This window comes from Rhea pennata, chromosome 3 (assembly GCF_028389875.1).
Source record: "Rhea pennata isolate bPtePen1 chromosome 3, bPtePen1.pri, whole genome shotgun sequence".
NCBI classification, from domain to species: domain Eukaryota; kingdom Metazoa; phylum Chordata; class Aves; order Rheiformes; family Rheidae; genus Rhea; species Rhea pennata.
In genome coordinates, this window is record NC_084665.1 from 62,306,480 (window position 1) to 62,325,285 (window position 18,806).

At 38.1% G+C, this 18,806-nt stretch overlaps 1 protein-coding gene across 3 annotated transcripts in view; it reads right to left on the reverse strand.

The window, feature by feature from the left end:
- PHACTR2 (phosphatase and actin regulator 2) overlaps nt 1–18,806 on the reverse strand; it is an 89,022-nt gene that overhangs the window by 9,280 nt on the left and 60,936 nt on the right. For all 3 annotated transcript variants that reach the window (XM_062572441.1, XM_062572440.1, XM_062572442.1), the window contains 4 exons: nt 12,479–13,010; nt 10,981–11,189; nt 8,394–8,550; nt 5,900–5,955 (listed from right to left, as the gene is read on the reverse strand). In XM_062572441.1, the coding sequence (XP_062428425.1) occupies nt 5,900–5,955; nt 8,394–8,550; nt 10,981–11,189; nt 12,479–13,010 (954 nt within the window). The remainder of the gene's footprint in view (nt 1–5,899; nt 5,956–8,393; nt 8,551–10,980; nt 11,190–12,478; nt 13,011–18,806) is intronic.

An 18,806-nucleotide genomic window follows, 5' to 3' on the forward strand; every position in this document is an offset into this window, starting at 1 on the left:
GTATGTGAATCAGCCTCATGTCCTCTAATACAAAATACAGTGAATCAATGACATTTTTTTGCAGTCAGCATTTAGTGCAAAATGTTTCTGTTACTTCGGATTCTTTTACTTTATTTCTGATTTTTTAATGCAATTGTATGATTTTAAGTATTCAGTACTCAGGTCCTCTTAGTTAAGGCTACCAACTAGACCAAATGCAATATACAACTTCTGTGCCCTAAAACGATAAGGTAAATAATTACATGTGCATTTTCTGCAAGTATTTGGGTGTGTAACTGCAACTTTTATAACTTTCTGTGTTAACCAAACTTGATTTCTTGAGTGCCAGTGAAAAGTAAACTTACAAATGCTCAGTATTTTTTCAAACTGATGTTCACTTTGAAGAATATTATTTGCCTTATCAGTCCACCTCTGATGTTCACGTGTAAGTTTAACTTTGTAGTGGCTGAAATACACCACCTAGAACTGTATGTAAACTGTTTGTTGAGGGGTTTGGATTCCAAGCTGTGGTTCAAGGCCAACAGTAAATTGGAGTTCATTTTTCCCTTGTGGGCATGGCAAAATTGTATAGATGAAAAGACAGTTTTAATCCTGGTCTAATATGATTTGCACATACAGCTCGGCCAAAAGGAATATGAAGTTAGCTTGAACCTTGAACTCATGACTGTTAGAGTCTATTTCTGTCTCCTCCGTATTTGCAGGAGTAATACTGAAGACAGATTACCTCACAGTACTTGCAAATTTCCTTTGGTGACCCACAGACATTCGTGTAAGAGGAATATGAAGGAAAAGAGAAGAGGAACAATTGATAACACAATATCAAACAGTAGAAAGTCACAGTAGGAAAAAGGCTATGCCAGTGCAAGCACTGCTCTAAAAGATTTTAACATCAACTTCAAATTTCCATTGGCAAGATCCAGGCTTGCAGACTTGCTGTCAGGTTGGATCTACTGCCGATGCTGATTTTACTGAGATATTGAAATGTGGATGCGATTTATTGTCTATGAATAGCCTTTCTCTTAAAACCTGAAGAAACAGATGGTCTGTTTCTACCAGAGGAACCATAAACTGAATAAAACAAAAAGAATGGAGAATTAAAGATTAATCTACTTAAAAAAAATTTTTTTACTAATACTTCTAACAATAAACAAGTTGGCCATACTTAAGTATTTACAGTTTTAAGTGAGAACTTTTTACATAATATTTTTACCTAACAAAATCATAAGCTCTCTGGCTGTTTTAGGAGAGTTATAATAATCTCTAGCAGATTGGCTTTTCTTTAAATATACTTTCTTTGCAATCAAAAAACATAATATCTGAGGTAATTAATAAAATCTACTCATTCGGAGTTCCATTCACATTGGAGTTGATATAAAAAAATCTGTCCCTTCATGAATAGGATCTCTTAAGTCCCACCTCTTAGAAATTCTCCGGTAGCAGACATTACAGAAAAAATGTAACTGAATACATACATCCCTACAATGAATTTTAATTTTGCTTATAAAATACACTCTTGACTAGTCTCTTGACATTTCTTTGTAGTCTTTACATCATTGCGTCCCCCAAGAAGCAGCAGTAAGAAGCTTGATGGAAGAAATAGTGGCCCACACTGCTTAATTTGTGTCTTAAGAAATATCTGTTAACAGCTTGGCCCACCTGAAATACTATTTCTCTAGTATTTTGGCAGGATAAAATAACTCAAAAAAGTTGATCTGGTCATTTAAGAAGGCTGAAGATTAGCCCTGTGTCCCAAGTTGTTAAGTTACACCACTGCAGGTTGCAAACCCTGCGCTCCCATTATTGTACTATGGGAAGGCTGGATTCAGGAGAAGAGCTAGAAGTAAGAGATGAGCAAGAAAGTCATCTAAGCAGCTGGGCAGGGGGTCTGTACAGGCACAGCCTGGAGGAAGCTAGTGAAGAAGGCTGGAAGCCAGTCTTGCAGAGGAAAGCTCCCATTGATGGTAGCAGGAACATCCCTCACTCCCAGGTGGGGATTAAACTCATGGGGAATAGACAGTCCTCTGCATGAGAGGTCAGGGCAAAGGAGAAGGTTTATATATTGAAGTTTTTTTAATTTTATTTTGAGAAATAAAACTCAAGAGCTAAAGAAAAGGGACTGAGAAATGGTGGCTGCTGCTAATATTGTGAGTCTGATTTTGGCAATATTCTAATGGCTGATATTTGGCAATATTCTAACTGCTAATATTCTCAATCTGAATATGGCAGACTGGCCCTGGCTTATGGCACTGACCACCCTCCCTCATACCTATCTCAAATCTCCAAAGTGCTGAGTAGAGTGCTGTTTTAAGCTGAGTGCTACAGAAACATTGCTCTGATACAAATTCTTCCCCCCAAATAATACCTGTAAGGTATTCTTGGTCTTTAAGGTACGAGTTTTGAAAGCTGCTGCAGTGATTTAAGAATATGTGTTCTGCTAGAAATAACGGGACTGGTGCTCCTTGTTCCTCTGGGTATTGTGGAAAATTCCACACGGAATGCCAAATTTTAGCTGCAGGTATCAACTGACTTGCCAAAACAAGGAAACATTAATGCACAGGAACACATTTCTGAATGTCTTCCACCTTAATAGCAGACCTAATCTGTATGATGTGGAGAAAGAAAATAAAAACACAGTACTCTCAGCTGCATGTCCCTCCTCAGATGTCCTGCTGCTGCTGTACTGGCAAAGGACCAGCTGAGTGATCTCCCTTTGCTTACAAGAGTCCTAGGGGCTGCATGAGCATATAGGTCAAACCAGGATTCGGCTCCTAACTATAAGAGTTTTAGTTAGTATCACTTATCATATCCTTGGAGTTAAAAAAAATCCAACAACCAAAACAGAACAGATAGCTTCTCTGGCACCTATACCTTTACTGCTGCTGCAAATTTTGCTGCATCAAATATGCTCCTCTTCTACTTCTGGTGGACATTTGTTTCATAGCAGAACGGGAGAAAGAGTAAAGCGAATTGCTCTGCCTTAGGAATATTCTGTTTTTTTACCAGAAAGTACGCCAGGAGCGTAAAATTGAACTTTCCATTGCATCCCTATGGGATTAACTATGTTTAGACTTCTCTGTAGGCTTGCTAGGGAAAGAAAAAGAAAAGACAAACAAAGTACTTGCCTCTTGGAATGTGCTATGGAACGCAAGAAGTAGTTTCTCTTTTCTCATTTTACAAAGATAATCATTAATATTCTTTAACTAGCACCAAGAGCTAAATCATGTTTTCTACTAAGCTAGTACTGGCAAGCACGCAAGCGCAGAGATCAAGAAATTCACTGTCCTTTACAGATGCAGGAAAAAATGCAATTAACTTAATCTGAAACTCTCAAAGAATAAAAAATTTCTTTGTTGTAATATAATACTATAAATACTATTAGCTCAAAGCCAGTACACAAGAAACTTATCTGTGTTAAAAACACAGGACTTCATCTATTCATCTTCAAGCAACTCTTGACTTATTATAACTTCTTTGTTTTAGTGTGGGAAGAATTAGAAGTCCGGATGCTTTTATCTCAAATTTTTTTATAGAAATAAGCCTAGTGGTTAGACTCAGTCACAGGATTTTTAGTAACTAGTGGTTTATCTGAAAATATTATCAAAACAAAATTCTTGCAACACATATTTCCTCACTTTAAGTGGAAATAACAAAAAAAGTGACTTTTTTCTGAACCTCCTCAAAGATTTGGACTAGACTTAATTCTGAAGTAAACATTTGGGTCTTTGCCACTCAGTTTATCCTCGAAGTCTAATAATAAATATTACCAAAATGCTAATTTCCAGCAGTTGTAGTTTACATATATGCAATAATAAAATCCCTTCTCTCCATCCACTGCTTAAAAATAGAAGGAATTAAGCTTTATGAAACAAATCCATATTTATTCACGAAGGTTGCCTATAACAACACAGGCATTTAAAAGATAAAAGCATTTTCAAATGATCTACAGAAACGGAATGTAGTAATTATGCTAAATATACAAATGCTTTAAGAGCTGAGAGAACTTGTGCCGTTAAAGGGCTCTGAGTTAGACTGTCACCAAAAACACTGGCTTCTTTTTTTTTTTCTTTCTTTTTTTTTTTTTTTACGATCTCATGATCTTTTTAAAGAATTCAAAATATTCTATGTATCTCAGTAATGAGCAGAAAGCAGTTTTGGATTTTATATGTCATCAATTATTCTGCTATTTTTTGTAATTTATAATAATTCTGCTTTCCCACAATTATTTTTTATTCTCCTTTGCTCCTTTAAGACAGACTCGCGGAAGCAGCAGCAGAACAGTGAAGAGGTACTGAGCATAAAGTAAACAAGCTGAAACAGCAGAAGAAAAGTATTGACTACTTTCAGATTTTGAGCTACTTATTGCAAAGTAGTAAATGGAAAAGGTGATTTTAAATAGATTACAGGTATATTGCTAAATTAGCTATCTAGAGATTGCAATAGGGAATCGCAGCTGGTATTCCCAGCTTGGTGGCGAGCCATGAACACTAAACCTCTCTTTGTATTACTGCTGTCTCACAGGACAGCATGTGCTGTGTATCATAGAAAATACATTCATGTTTCACATTTTATCTTTTTATGACTATGTGATATATAGGTTCAGAAATTATTTCCATAGAAAGTCTATTCAGATTATATATTGGATAGGAATCTCTTGAACCCTCGCCTGTGCACCATTATGCCTAATCTGTAATTTCCCCCTTTTGGCTAAAACATGGCACTATTTGGCTTTTGAGAACTCAGACAACAGCGACAGGATTTAACTAGCATGAATGGTTGCCTGCAAGCCAGTAACTGTCATTTCTCCTTGATTTGCTAGCCTGAGCAGGTGAGGCTGCCATCATTCCATGGATTTTACCAGGTAAATAATCCATTAGAAAATCATCATAAACATGCTGTGCACAAGGTTATGAACCCTATCTTTATTGAACAATTGCTGGAAGTGACAATACTATAGCTCTTTCAGCTACACCAGTGTGAAAAGTTCTTACACTTCATGAATATATGCTTTTGGGGATTTGCTGCTATATGTGAAAGGCTTCCAGGTGGATTTGCTTCCTTAGAAATATTTGTATCATTTACTTCTTATACTTCTAGCATCAACTACTAGCCACCCTTGCAGAAAGAACATAGGGCTAGAAGGACCTTGCCATGGCAGTTCTTAAAGTATGTGTTTAGGTAACATACATATTATGAATGCATTCATAAAAGAAGACAAAAAAATGTCTGTTCTAAAGAGTTAGTCAGCTTAAGAATAAAAGCAATGAAAATAAATCGGAGAGTAGATATAGTGGGTATACATTCAATGTTCTTCATTCCTCTGCCCCAGGCTATTTTAATTATAGGTTCAAATTTTTCATCAAGGACATTGAGGAAGGATTTCATTAGTAGAAAAATACTCAGTGAGAATATCCTGTGCAAGTTTCAGTACAGAAGAAGATAAACACATTTATGTGAAGAGGGGATATGAAGGCCAACTTGCTCAAGTAATTGGCATATACCTATTCCTTTTCCTCTGAACACTTCATCTCTCCTCTTTCTACTTCACCTTTCCTTATATCCCACCTTCTCCTAATACTTTGTCTTCCTCCTCATAACAGTTACGTGAAAGTTTAAACAGCCTAGAACTACTTGTTGAGGAAGTATCTAATTCATTACTGGTCTTTGGAATCAGCTTCAAGAAATGGGATTATGACCAGCAAAATCTGGCATCTTGAATATATGCACTTCTCACAGTCGCCTTACATATAGGTCTAGCATTGACATGTTATTTTCTAGAGCATCATTTCTGTCCCATTATGAAACTAACAGAGTAACAATGATCAGGCTTCCATATGAGTCCAACATTCATTGTGCTCACTTTCTAAGTAAATAGTAGTTTAAATTTGCATAAAATACTTACGCTTTAGGATATTTCTTTGCTCTAGCTCTTCAGTTGTAGGTCTCTGGCTAAGTCTCCTGTGGAACAAAGTAAGCAACTGATTTAAAACCAGATCCAAATAGAACCTTATGATTTGTAACAGTTTCTCATGTAGCCATGCTATTCCTTTACAACAGAGGTATTCAGTTACACAGATAATTTCCACACAGTTATCTGTGTGTACATGTAAGCTCAGTACTGAGTGGGCATTTGTTTTAATATATATAATTATTGCCATTTGAACGCATAAGAGACTGAACTTGCATAATATTACAGAAATGGTGCTAGCAAATTTTAACTCTCCACTTACAAATATAATTTTATGAAAGAGTTCATAGAACTTTTTTGTCCCCATGCATCATAATTATGATAAGCTGTGTAATCATAAAATTATTCCTAGATAGTCTGAATGTAAATCCTATTCATTTACAGTCTATTTTTTAAAACAACTATAAGATGCATATTCCTCACTGATGGCAATGCATATTAAAATCGTGCAGTTTTAATCAAAACTTCTTCTTCCTTTTTTTTTTTTTTTTTTTTTTTTTTTTTTTTTTTAAGTTACCTATAGGAAAAAAACTACCATTTTAGAAAAGATCTGAGGTAATCTTTCTCTTATTTGTATAGTGGAGAACATGATTGGTTTTGTCCTTATATTTATTAAGCAAGTTCATTTGGGGCTGAAAAGGAGCAAGAGGAATTAAAACAGTAAAATTAATTTTGCACCTGTCTTAAAGTTGAAAGTCCCAAAAGGCAGCCTCTCCATCCAGCACAACTTCACACAATTCACTGTATCTTTCACCTCATGAAACCCATTAGATCCAAGCCACGCTCTGAGAACCCTTAGCATGTCTGTGACCCTCAGACAGCAAGGGGAAGAAGCGGGTGGTATGAGTGGCAGCAGAGGAAGCGGGTGGCAGGCCACGAAATGGGACAATGGAGCTGAACTCTGAAGTGTGGACTTTCTGGTGTGGAAAGCAGGTGAGGAAAAAACAGCTCTGGAGAGAGTGGTTTTCAGTTACACAGTGGGGAAGTACTGGCAAAGAACTACTTTAACACTGGACCTTTTTACTTTTTTCTTTTTTTTTTTTTTAACAACCCAACATTAGATCAAATTATGTACAAAGCTTCTACTGTGTAGCTGTGATTTTCAGATTTTGAAGAAAAGACAGGCAGGTTTAAAACAAGTGGTCGATCCCACATTGTAGGAATTTCCAAAATTAAAACCTGATCCAACACTTAACCACGAATCGTGGGAAAGATTTCTATTGGTTTCAGTAGGTTTTGAATTGCACTGTTATACTGCCAAGTGCTGACTACAACATTATGAGTTTTAAAAGAATATGCATTAAACTTGGCTGTGATTTCAAACATGAACACAACTCGGAAACTGTAATGCGCACAAGCTCGGTAAAGGGTCCTGAAATTGGTCCACATATATTATTGCCTAACATCAAAATAATACTATGTGGTGAATGTGCCAGCTTTCTTGCAGAACCACCAATGCTACACAAGACAGTTTAAGACAGGAATCAAAGAGCAGTTTGTCCAGTTTAAGTCACAGAAAGAAGACAGATAAGTAGGATGTGATTACCAGAGCTGGAATTTGGTCAAGAAATGAGTGATAACAACCGTGATGCTTTATTAGTAGAAGAAAAATGACCCATGGATTCTACACAATAGATGCATCACTCTTATTGTTAGGGAATTAAATAAAATTACTCAGCTAGATATTCAATTCACAGAATAAGTCAGTTCATGTTCTAAGTGCTGATATAGGGCTTCTGTACTTCTGTACTGTAATATTACTGACTGAACTAACAAATATTTGGAAACCTTTAACAAACACAAGAAAGAAGGCACAAGAAAAAAGGACAGGTCTGGGAAAATCCAGACATACTGTAGTCTCTTCTCAGAGAACTATGAAAACCCAAATTAACATTCATGAAGAACTTTTTAACAAAACTTGGAAAGTACAAGTCAAAACTAGCTGTTTTTCATGAAATGTTCTCCAGTCCAGAAAAAGAGAGTAACACATATCCTATAAAAGTTAAGAGTATGGCATGGCTCAGAGGTGAGCAAACTAAACATGGGTCTACAAAGCCAGTCTCTGTTAGTGTCTTTTGTTGGAACTAGTATATGAATAATTAAACATTTAGAGAGCAGAATGAGGATGGGGAGGGACTTAAGGAAGGAAGACACAAAGACAGACTCTATACGTCAGGAACGACATAGTATTGGTTGTTCTGGACTAAGTCTTATTCTCTTCCTCTTTATTTTAACATTTCAAAAGCTCTCAGTTTTATTCCATGAAGAACAAAAACTTTGTGAGAAATAAAAATACTGTTCTCCAGCCAGTTCTATCATAAAGATCCTGCAGCATGTATCAGGCCAAATTTAAAATGTGAACCCAATGTTCTTTAGTTTCTTCCCTCATCTCTACTCAGTAAAACCATGTTTACATTGCAACTGATACCTCACAAGTTTTGTTCCAATCTGATGCCTGATTTCCTGCCTCTCCTCTTCAGATGTACGTTGCAAGATGTTTTTGTCTTCCAATTCTTTCTTAGATGGTCTGTTGCCAAGTTTGATAGCAAGAGTATCCCTGCGACGAATTTTACTTGCCAAAGAACCTGAGGAAAGAAGGAGAGTACATTTACTTCATTCATGCTTAGATTACAGACACAAATTCTGAGCAAGGACTTTAATACATCCCCAAAGCTGCCTTGTTCCCATATGCAGGAGAGGAATTTTAATTAATATCAGAAAAAAAAATAATTTCAATTCAGTTCACAGCAATAAAAAGTTGATGGATTTGCATGAGAAAGCTAGCAACCAAAATTATAGAGTAGTTTTACAAACATCACTTGTCATCTGTGATGTGATAGGATAAAAATGAGAAATCTGCACTCAAGTGTCTTTGAAATTTGATACATTACAGGTTGATTTATTTCCCTATTTTATATCATCATCAAACTGTTGCTCTTTTTCTTAAGCCTTAAATGGTTTATTCTCTTTCTCTCATCTTTTCTATAATTCTTCTCTTTTCATTTTTTTCAAGTTAACACCACTTAGTTCTGGTGTAATGCTTTTCATCCTTAACATTGATTAATTCATAAATTAAAAGATACCTTTTAGAAAATGCTCTTTGGGCTTGTAAAGTATTCTAAGCATGAACTCCCAGGCACTGAAGCGATCTGTTTATCCACAAAACAGATATAGTAAGACAACAGCCATTCAATTTTCTCAGCATTAGCTTCAGCAAGCCAAGGAAACAAGTATGTTTTTCATGGCTTTTAGTCTGTCCCTTGTCTCTTGATATTCTGACTGAGGGCACTGCATATGCTCTATGTTGGTGGACTTTTCACGATGCAAGGCTCCCAACTCACTTCTCATAAGATGCTGTGCTGCTGTCTGAATACATTAATTTTCACTTCATATTCAAACCAAAGGCAGAACTACAGAAGATTTCAGTTTCTTGAGCTATGTGGCTCTTCATCTTCAGCCAGACCAATGGCCAAACAAATAAAATGTTATTCTCCCTCATCACCTTTCTGTATACAAAAATCAGGCACAGCACTTCTGTGTTCAGGCTTTCTTAACTAAGCACAGTACACTGCTTCCTCCTGAACAGCTGTGGGCAAGGCTGTCAAGCCATGGTTCAGCTCCCATTTTACTCTGGCATAAAGCCACATTGCAGGTAGTACAGATAGTGTTGCCCTTCTTTCTGCCCGCAACTTCTTGTTGCTGCCACCTCCTTTGCTCCAGTGTTAGTGTTGGTGCAACTGCTGGGGAGCTGGATCAGAGAACTGATTCAGTTGAAAACCTGCTCGACAACAGCCACCATTAAAAAAAAACATGAGTGCTGGTCTCAGAGAAGAATGAATAGGTGGGAGCAGGAATTAAGCAGGACAACCCCTTCCAGCAACAGCAAGGATGTCTACCAAGTCAGGGTGGTGATATAGTCATACATCCAGCTGAAATTTCTAAACTATAAACTTCGAAGTAATCCACTGTGATTTGCTCTTTCTGCAAAAATGCTACAATGCTTAAAGCATTCTGATCAAAGAGGAACAAATGATTTTCAGACAGTTGGCTGCTGACTGGGTTTCTTGTGTTGTCCACCACAACCTATGCTCACACTGTTACACCCTTAAACCTGGCCCTGGGGCTCCTGCAGAGGCTCCCAGAAGCTGCTAGGATCTGTGCCTAGTGAGAGCTAGCTCTTCCAGAAGAGTGTGCTCCTCTGTAACCTGCAGCTATGTTACACCAAGCCACTTAGATGCTCTGGGTTCAACCACTCCAACTGACAGCAGAGGGATGCTGCAAAACAACCTCTTCATTCACTTCATTCCCACAAGAAACTCTGTGATCTCTAGTGTAACTCAATTCAAATTCACACCGGTTGGTGTAAAAGTAGAAGTGCTGTAAGGGTAGAGGTTCATGACATGGATGAGCCAAATGAATGGCTCAGTGATGCCCAAATGTGGAGGTCTTATTCCATCCCCTTCTTTTTTCCTGAACATGCTCCTTCGACCTCTACTCCTATATATGCAATGCTTGATCTGCTCCCACCATTGCACTGGCCTCAGCATGTTTCTAATCACAGTTATCTAGGAAGGGAGAAGTAGGACACTCATTTCTCAGTCATGGCAAAACATTAATTCGCCTAAAGTTATCTTATGCAACCATGCCCTTGTCTCTTTACTCTGCACTAACATGGGCCAGGCAAACTCACAAACTGCGATGTGCAAAAGGTAGCCTGCAACTGCACCTCAGGAGGCCCTGCAGTAATACCAAATCCTGGAACACAGTCATCTGCAGAGTGATGTGCTTACTAGCAGTCCCACCCAAAGTGTTTGCTCCCCTGCAGGCTAAAACTTCAGAACAGCTGCATAAAAACTGGCTGGGTGTAAGTGTCTTTGAACTACACACAACTAGAGAGCTCCAATTATCAATCTGGATGCAATCACAGCAGCTTAGTAGGACTTCTGACCCAGTCCAGCTCAAATACACATATTAAATACACTCTAAGGTGGCCACTCTTCTTGTCAGAGGCTTACTTTCAGCACTTCCATTATCATCATCATCGTCATCGTCATCATCATCATCATCTGTGTAGAGTATGGGTCCATCAGAGTCCGAGTCGCTGCTGTGGCTCTCTCTGCTACTTCTACTCTCAGGAGTGGCTGCAGCTTCAGAAGCTTCCTCCCCTGGTTCATCATGTATTTGGTTAGGTGCCTCCTCCTCTTCATCTTCTCTGGTAGCCAGTCTGTTAATCCATAAGCAAATATGATGTTACACTAACAGAAGCAGCATGGAACACAAAAGGGAGACAAACTGTACAAGCAAGTATGAAAATAAAAGCTCTGTTATTCAGACTGATTTCTCTCTCTCTCTAAACGTGTATATAAAAAATAACACACGTACATATAATACCATGTATGTTATATGTATGTGTGCATATATATGTATGTATATGTATTAGGAAAAAAGATACCAACAGTCTAAAATGAGGAGCTGCAAAGCTTACATAAAGAAATCAGTGCTTTTATTTATTTCTTGAGAGATGGGACCAACAGTACATAGCAGCTAGTAAGAACAGAAGAGTATGCTAATTATGTTGGTGAGATGACTGAGTCTCAGAGTGGAAGGGAATATAAAGCTCCCTATCCTGTAAGCATGACTATTGCAAACACAATTTTATTGCTGCTGAACATGGAAATCAGCACCGGAAAAGTCCTTTCTGTAAATGAAGGGTAGAGCAAGGGGAAAAGAAGCCAGCATAGAAATTTAATAATGGCACACACACGTACTCGCAAAAATTTCTCTATTCAAGGGAAATTCTCTAGGCCACTAGCATCTAGACTAAACCCTTTCGGGTCACTATGAAAGACATTGGTTCCTGTAGCTAGGAAAAAACAGATTAAGAAGCCAGTTGCTTTTTTTGCTGCAAACTATTTTGTTTTAAAAAAGGTAATTACGACCTTGCTCTTAACTTGATTTTATGGTATGTCAGGCTTAGACAAGTTATTAGGCAGTGACAAACCAAACATCTAGTAAGCAAAGCCTGGAAATGTCATTTTAAAGGTTGCAAGTAAATCCAACTAAATTTACTTTACAACTGAGAGCTTTAGTAGTGAGATTTTTAATGATATCCAAAAACAAAAATAAAACCCTTGTAATTAAGCCTCAATTCTTGTTTGCTTTTATGAGAGAGAAATAAAAATGTTACTTGCTACCTAGCTGAGCTGTTGACTACAGTGGTCATATTAAGTCAGGCAATGCAGGAGGCAGGTTACAACAAACGACATTCTCAAGAAACATTGGGTGTTACAGGTGACTGGCACAAAGATCTTGTCATGGAAAAAATGTACTGGAATGCAACACTGCCCTGGATTGCTAAGAAATGCACACAGATTTTCTTCTCAGAGCCAGCCAGCAGAAGAAATAAGAAATCCTCATGTGTCTTCAGCATTCCTTAAGTCAAGATAACACTAGAAATCTGACTTCCTTAGCAGTGAGCCATACTACTTATCAATTACAGCAATACAGCCTTACCTTTCCATGTCTTCTCCTCTAGCATCTGGACTGTCATCTAGGCCTGTACTGCTCAGGTTCTCATCTGTGTCGTCTTCAGTCTGGAGAAGAGGTTTATAATCTGATCCAGCAATGGATGGCCCTGTTCTGGAGCTGTCTGATGCAGCTTGTGAATCTGAGACACTGGACTGATTGACTGCAGCAGGAAAAGACGCTGGAGGTGGAGGTGGCGGAGGGGCAGCAGTGGGAGGAGGTGGGACAACTAGCTTGCTCTGCTGGTCTACATCCTCGGTTTCAGAAATCACTATGGAAGGTTGCTCAGATTTCACTTCTAACCTGTCGGGTGTGGCACCTGAGGGGGAAGAAGCAGCCCCATCTGGTGCTGTCCGTGGAGCTGACTGTTTCCCAGTTTTTTTCTTGCCCCTGGAAGTCCCCGAAGTGCCTGATTTGCTGGAAGTCTCCTTAGAGGCTTTGGGATGAGATGATGTGGACGAAGGAGATGGTGATGAAGAGGACTTGGAGACTGGTGGTTTTTTTGCATGAGAGGAACTAGCTAAAATATGAAAAGAAAAAGCATTTTACAGTCCTGCACCTATACCATTTTCGCCTCATTTCTGCATGAACCGTTTTGCATACTGCTATTTAAATAAATGAAAAAAATTACACTTGATACTTTTATAATCCTTCATCATACACTTGATAAGTAAATATTATAGTTCATATTTCAGCTTTAGAGGTTGGAAAACTGAAATGATGAATACTTGCCCAGGAATAGTGGATGGGATCAACCTCAGAAATGGGTGAAAGTTTGTTTATAGCACTCTAGCACCCTTACAACTTGTTTGGACATCATCTAAAAAATGTAGTTCTTTCAGAAGTGTTTACTGCCTGGGTTAAATAATTTGCCAATAGAGAAAACTGTTTACCTCTCTACCCAAGCTCAGTTCCTAGAAGCTAAAGTTTTCCTGACTTTCTACAAGACTCAGGGCAAGTATGAAGGCTTCCTCAGGAGGAAATCAGAGACCCCCAAATTAGGTTTCTACTCTATAAAAGATCCTACCTTTCTACACTGACAGTGTAGAAAGTGACTGAGGAGGAGAGAGGTGTAGGAATTCACTAAATTAGCACTGAAACCAACACACTCTCAGTAATGAAAGTGTGGTTTCAGATTACTTGAAATTTGGTTCTAGCTTTGAAACTGAATCTTGAATGTAGGGAGGTGGAATTGGCTCAGGTCCAGAAGTCCCTTCCAACCTGTATCATTTTATGATTAAGGATCTGGCATCACTTAAACTCTTATCATCCCTGTGGATGGGAGTCTGTTTTTACAAGCACTAAGGCAGAGTGCTGGGCTCCTCCATACAAGAAAGACAGGGACTTAATGAAGTAAGTCTAGCAAAGAGCTACAAAGACTGGAGCACCTCTCATATGAGGATAGGCTGAGAAAAGCTGGAGAAGAGAAGGCTCAGGGGGATCTTACCAATGTTTAGAAATATCTGACTGAATGGTATAAAGAAGAAAAAGCCAGACTCTTCTCAGTGGTGCCTAGTGACAAGACAAGAGGAAATAGGCAAAAACTGAAACACAAGAAATTCCATGTGACCATAAGAAAACACTTCTCCACTGTTAAGGTGGTGCAATATGTTGCCCAGAGAGGTTGTGGTACCTCCATTCTTGGAGATACACAAAATCCACCTGGACCCAGTCCTGAACAACTTGCTTTAGCTGACTCTGCTTGAGCAGGCAGTTGGACCAGATGAGCTCCAGATGTCTCTTCAAATCTTAACTATTCTGTGATTCTATGATTTCACAATGTTCTTGCAAGTAGTGTCTTCTCACTTAAGGGTAAGAAGAAGAGCAGCAGCAAAACAAGATAGACTTGCAAGTTCAGCTGGGCATTCAATTCAATGGAAGCAGAATCCACTGATCTTGCTTTGCACAAACAAAATGTATAACGAAGAGGCACTGAAGGCTTCCCATATGAACTGGAGCTATTTTACCTTACCAGTGACAAACTCTGGTAGCCTCAAAAATGTAGTGAAATGAGGTTCTAAAAATAGCTGTACAGGCTCACCAGTAACACCGCTTTTTACTTCTATGATATTTACCATACTGAAGTATACATGGTTGCACCTTTACTGCAATTACTGCCCAATTTGGCAAGAAATTTTAACTAGCCTGGTATGCCCATGTGCATTCCAGTCACATTTCTGATTGCTGTGATGATACATTCATCATCTGAACTGGGAGCTCAGACTTCTGACATTGATTTAAAAAGCAAAACAAACAACAACCATCTTGCAATTCAGTTCATCAAAATACATCCAACTCAAACACTTCTGCTGTACTAAAAATGCATTAATCTCAAGAGAATAAATGGAGTCATTAAAAATTTACACAGCAGCCTTGCAGCTAAGCTTTCTGAGTAAAACAGAAAGCTGTAATAGAAAACTGCTGAAAGGCCTATTTTACCTATAAGCATTTAAATAAAAACAAAACACTAGCAGATTAGGATAGAAACAAAATACTGATACTGGCTCTAATAAGCTTTTGATATAAAAATAGCTTCCACAGTTAGACTGTTCTTGATCTCAAAGATGGAAAATAATAAAAAAGATACATTATACTGTTCTCTTCTGCAGCAGAATGTTACGGTTTATAAACATTTAGAGTGCTGTGTGGCTTTCAGTACATCTGGAAAAATCTGTAGAAACTCATGGCTTCAGGCAAATCGTTGTCCTTCTTTGTGCCAGAAGGCAACTGTAAAGGGCATAAGACAGAATCTACTGATACTGCACTAATCTTACCAATCAACTACAAATCACTGACTAACTTACCAGCAGATCATAAGGAAACAAACATTATAGACAGTCATCCATAATTGCAGTGGAAATAATGGTGGCTCCAAGCTGCATATTATTTAGCAGAAAACTTACTGAGAGGAGAATGGTACTAACAAAAGGCTCTGGTTCTGATCCAGCAAAGCACTTAAACACAGGCTCAAAGTCAACGAAATCAGTTACATGCTTTGACTTAAGAACTCCAGCATAATACAAATATACAGCCATGCTATAATTATCGTGGGGAAAATGTCAAAAGATACTTCCATTGAATAAAAGACTTTCACTACCCTCAGAACCTTTTTGGACTTGCAATCAGATGCAGAAACCTGTAAGAATTCTCCTGGAGAAAATTTCCTCCCACTTTCCCTTAGGTCAAAAGAGCTATTGTTATTGTTGCTTTTGACTGGGCTGGCTGACAATTTTCTGTCATATCTTTCTTTCACTAGAAAATTAGAATTTTGATTAATTTATTTTTTTTGTGATGATTATTTGTCTTGTGGAAAAGATCCATGTTTCTGTTTGAGCCCCCTTCCTCCCAAATCTACTGTTTCAACTTTGAAATAGCCTTCTGTGATGCCTCATGAGAGCTATGGTTCAGTTAGTTATATTCCTGTCCTCCTTCATGGGATGGTATCACTGGCTGCATCATGTCTTCTTCACTTTCATGGGGATCTGATAAACCTCCTGTACTAACTACTGCTTTCTAGGAAGCTCTCTTTACTAAGTGTAACCCTATTTCAATTGAATGCAATGTACTTTAATGTTCAAAGAAATTACTATTAGAATATGCACTATTTTAGACAAGGGATATATTGATGTATTTTATACCCACGTAGTCTCAAGCATCCCATGAAATTTCAGAAAGGCTACTGAAAGACAGATCTGGAATTTATGTGTATTTTAATTAAACAGCTCAGATAGATACCTAAGAATTTGTTTCCAACAACAGGCCTAAATATCTTCTTTATGTGAATGGGTTATTTCTAAAAGGTTTACTGTTATATAGTTCCCTCACCTTGGAATAACTGAGTTTTCTATCTAAATCTGAAATACAAGCAGCAAATTCTGGCTTTTCGAAATGTTTATTCTTGTGGTCTGCTGATGTAGTAATAATGTAATATCAAGTTAATGGATATTTTATGGTAAAGTTATTATTTTAACTTCAGCAGTCCTGTAATATTTCTAAACAGTCCTCTTCTGTGTGCTTCAAATACAAAACTTGCCAAAACGTACAAGCTATGAATAAGTACACTTAGAGAGAAAACTGGGGAGACTGAGAACTTTGAAAGACTGAAAGAGGACTGAAAACATAAGGTTTGTATAAGCTGGCCAAGATACATACACAGTTCTTTCATCATAATACCACTTGTGTTTAAATTATATTTGGGTGTTCTCATTTTGGTAATCTTCTAAATTATAACCGTTCAAACTTGAGGAGGTCAGTACCTTGAAGACAGCTACCTAAAATCTCTTTAATTTTGCTAAATTTTAGTTTAAAAGTGTAGTGATACTTGCTGTATCTGATGATGGGGACTTTCCATTTCCAGTGCATATTTAGAATCATAGAAAGCCAGTCAATCCACAGATGCCTGGCCATTTCTATTGAGTTATAATTTATTCTTGCAGCTAAAACAAAAGCTACTCAATAGTCTTTGAAGATACATTCACGGTTTTATCCTTCACCTCTTTGAGATCTTGTAATCTTGTCAAATTTATTGAATGAGTAGATGTTTCCAGAAGAAATTTACTGCAATACCATTTCCCAAAATAGTTTTTACCTTGGGGAAACCCAGACACATTTGGTTTCAGAAGTCACCTTTTTTCCCCTGCTGATTCTTTAACAGTTCTCTGGGTCATTTTGTTGCCAACATTCACACTTTAACTGGCAATACAGCATAGTCTCTGATGTGCTTGGTCTTGTGTGCATCTTTTTTAGATAGCAAAGTGATCTGTCCATTATTTGGGGAGTTTGCAGACAGCAGAACAAGAGTTCAGAGGAGAGCTAATTAAAACACATCAGATTCATGCTCTTCTATACACTAATATTTACAAAAGCAAAAGTTATCAAAAGACCAAGCCAAGCACCCCCATGCACATGCACCAACCGTAACGGGCACTGCCTGTGCAGTACTCACCAGCTTCTCGATTTGCACTGTGACTTGTTGGCTTGGGAGGTGGGAGAGGAGACTGCTTAGCAGGAGCCTTTCCCTTTTTTTTAGCATGAGGTGCTTCATTACTCTTATGGCTGGTGGTGGTGGAAGCAGCAATAGCATTTTTTGGTGGTAGCAGAGCTTTTTTAGTTTTAGGCTTAGACCTGGGTAGTGGTGGAGCGTGGGATGCCGATATTTCTGGGCAGTAATCAATAGTGCTCTCTATGGATAAGAAAGTGAACAGAAGCCAACTGACACAGACATATGCCACATACATTCAACAGCAAGCTTGACAACAGTGACAACTGTTTGCTGCTTGAGCTCTTGGGAATCAGGAGAGACTTCCTCAACTCCTGCCTCATACTGAAGTATTACTTCAGAAAAATATTAGTTTGTCTTAACTCAAGTTCTTCTCCTGCAAAATGATGCAGTTTTGCCCTGTGTTTCTTTCAGTCTTACCTCTTTTAGTGTTCTAAGCATCATCCTTAACATTCAGTAACAACAACCAGAGGGCCAGCTACAAACTAAGTGTCATTTCATTTACTTCTCCAACAAATTCCCTTGGGTTTTTTCCAATTCTCTGAGATCAACAGGACATACAACTCAGACTCACGTGAATTTGAATGTGTACAGGGCATTCTCTCAGGCAGAGGTTCAAACTTGACTATGTAGCTGGAATTTTCCCCTAAAGCAACACATTTTCCTAAATTGCAGTCTGCTTGCTCATAGAAATAGTAACTTTATTTGGGGTATCTTCCCCAGGGTATATCTACTCTTTAGAAAGAGACGAAGTTAATTCAGATAGAACACCATTTGCCATGGGAATGCTCTTCCTTCCTGCAAACTCTTTGGGTTCTGTTACAAGATTGCAGTTTCAAGAATCAATAATTCCTCAGTCAATGGAGATTTTTACTAGGTCTACATCAGCACATAGTGTTATGCTGTACAGTAGCAGTAGCTCTATAGAGTGAAACAGGTAGAACCGAGGACTCAACATTCACACTGCATATTTCAGGAGATTTTACTTTGGACTAGTTCCAGATTAGGCTTGTAGACTGCATGCCCATTAGTGGTGGGAGCACATTCATTGAGTTACTGAATGCATCTTTTGGTTTAGTTTCATCCAGAAGGAATCTAGTTTGTGCACTCAGCAAACCAAGGCAGGGTAAGTGCGAATGACCAGGAGATTCATTTTGAAAGTGCACTCCTGATGTAAACTGTAATGCTAATGTAGATGAACCATTTATAGTAAATATAAAATTTTGCAACATATTCTTTGTGGTTGTTCAACTATAGCTGGTAGCCAGATGGAAATCTTTATTTATTGCATCACATCAACTCTGTGCCCATTTAGTC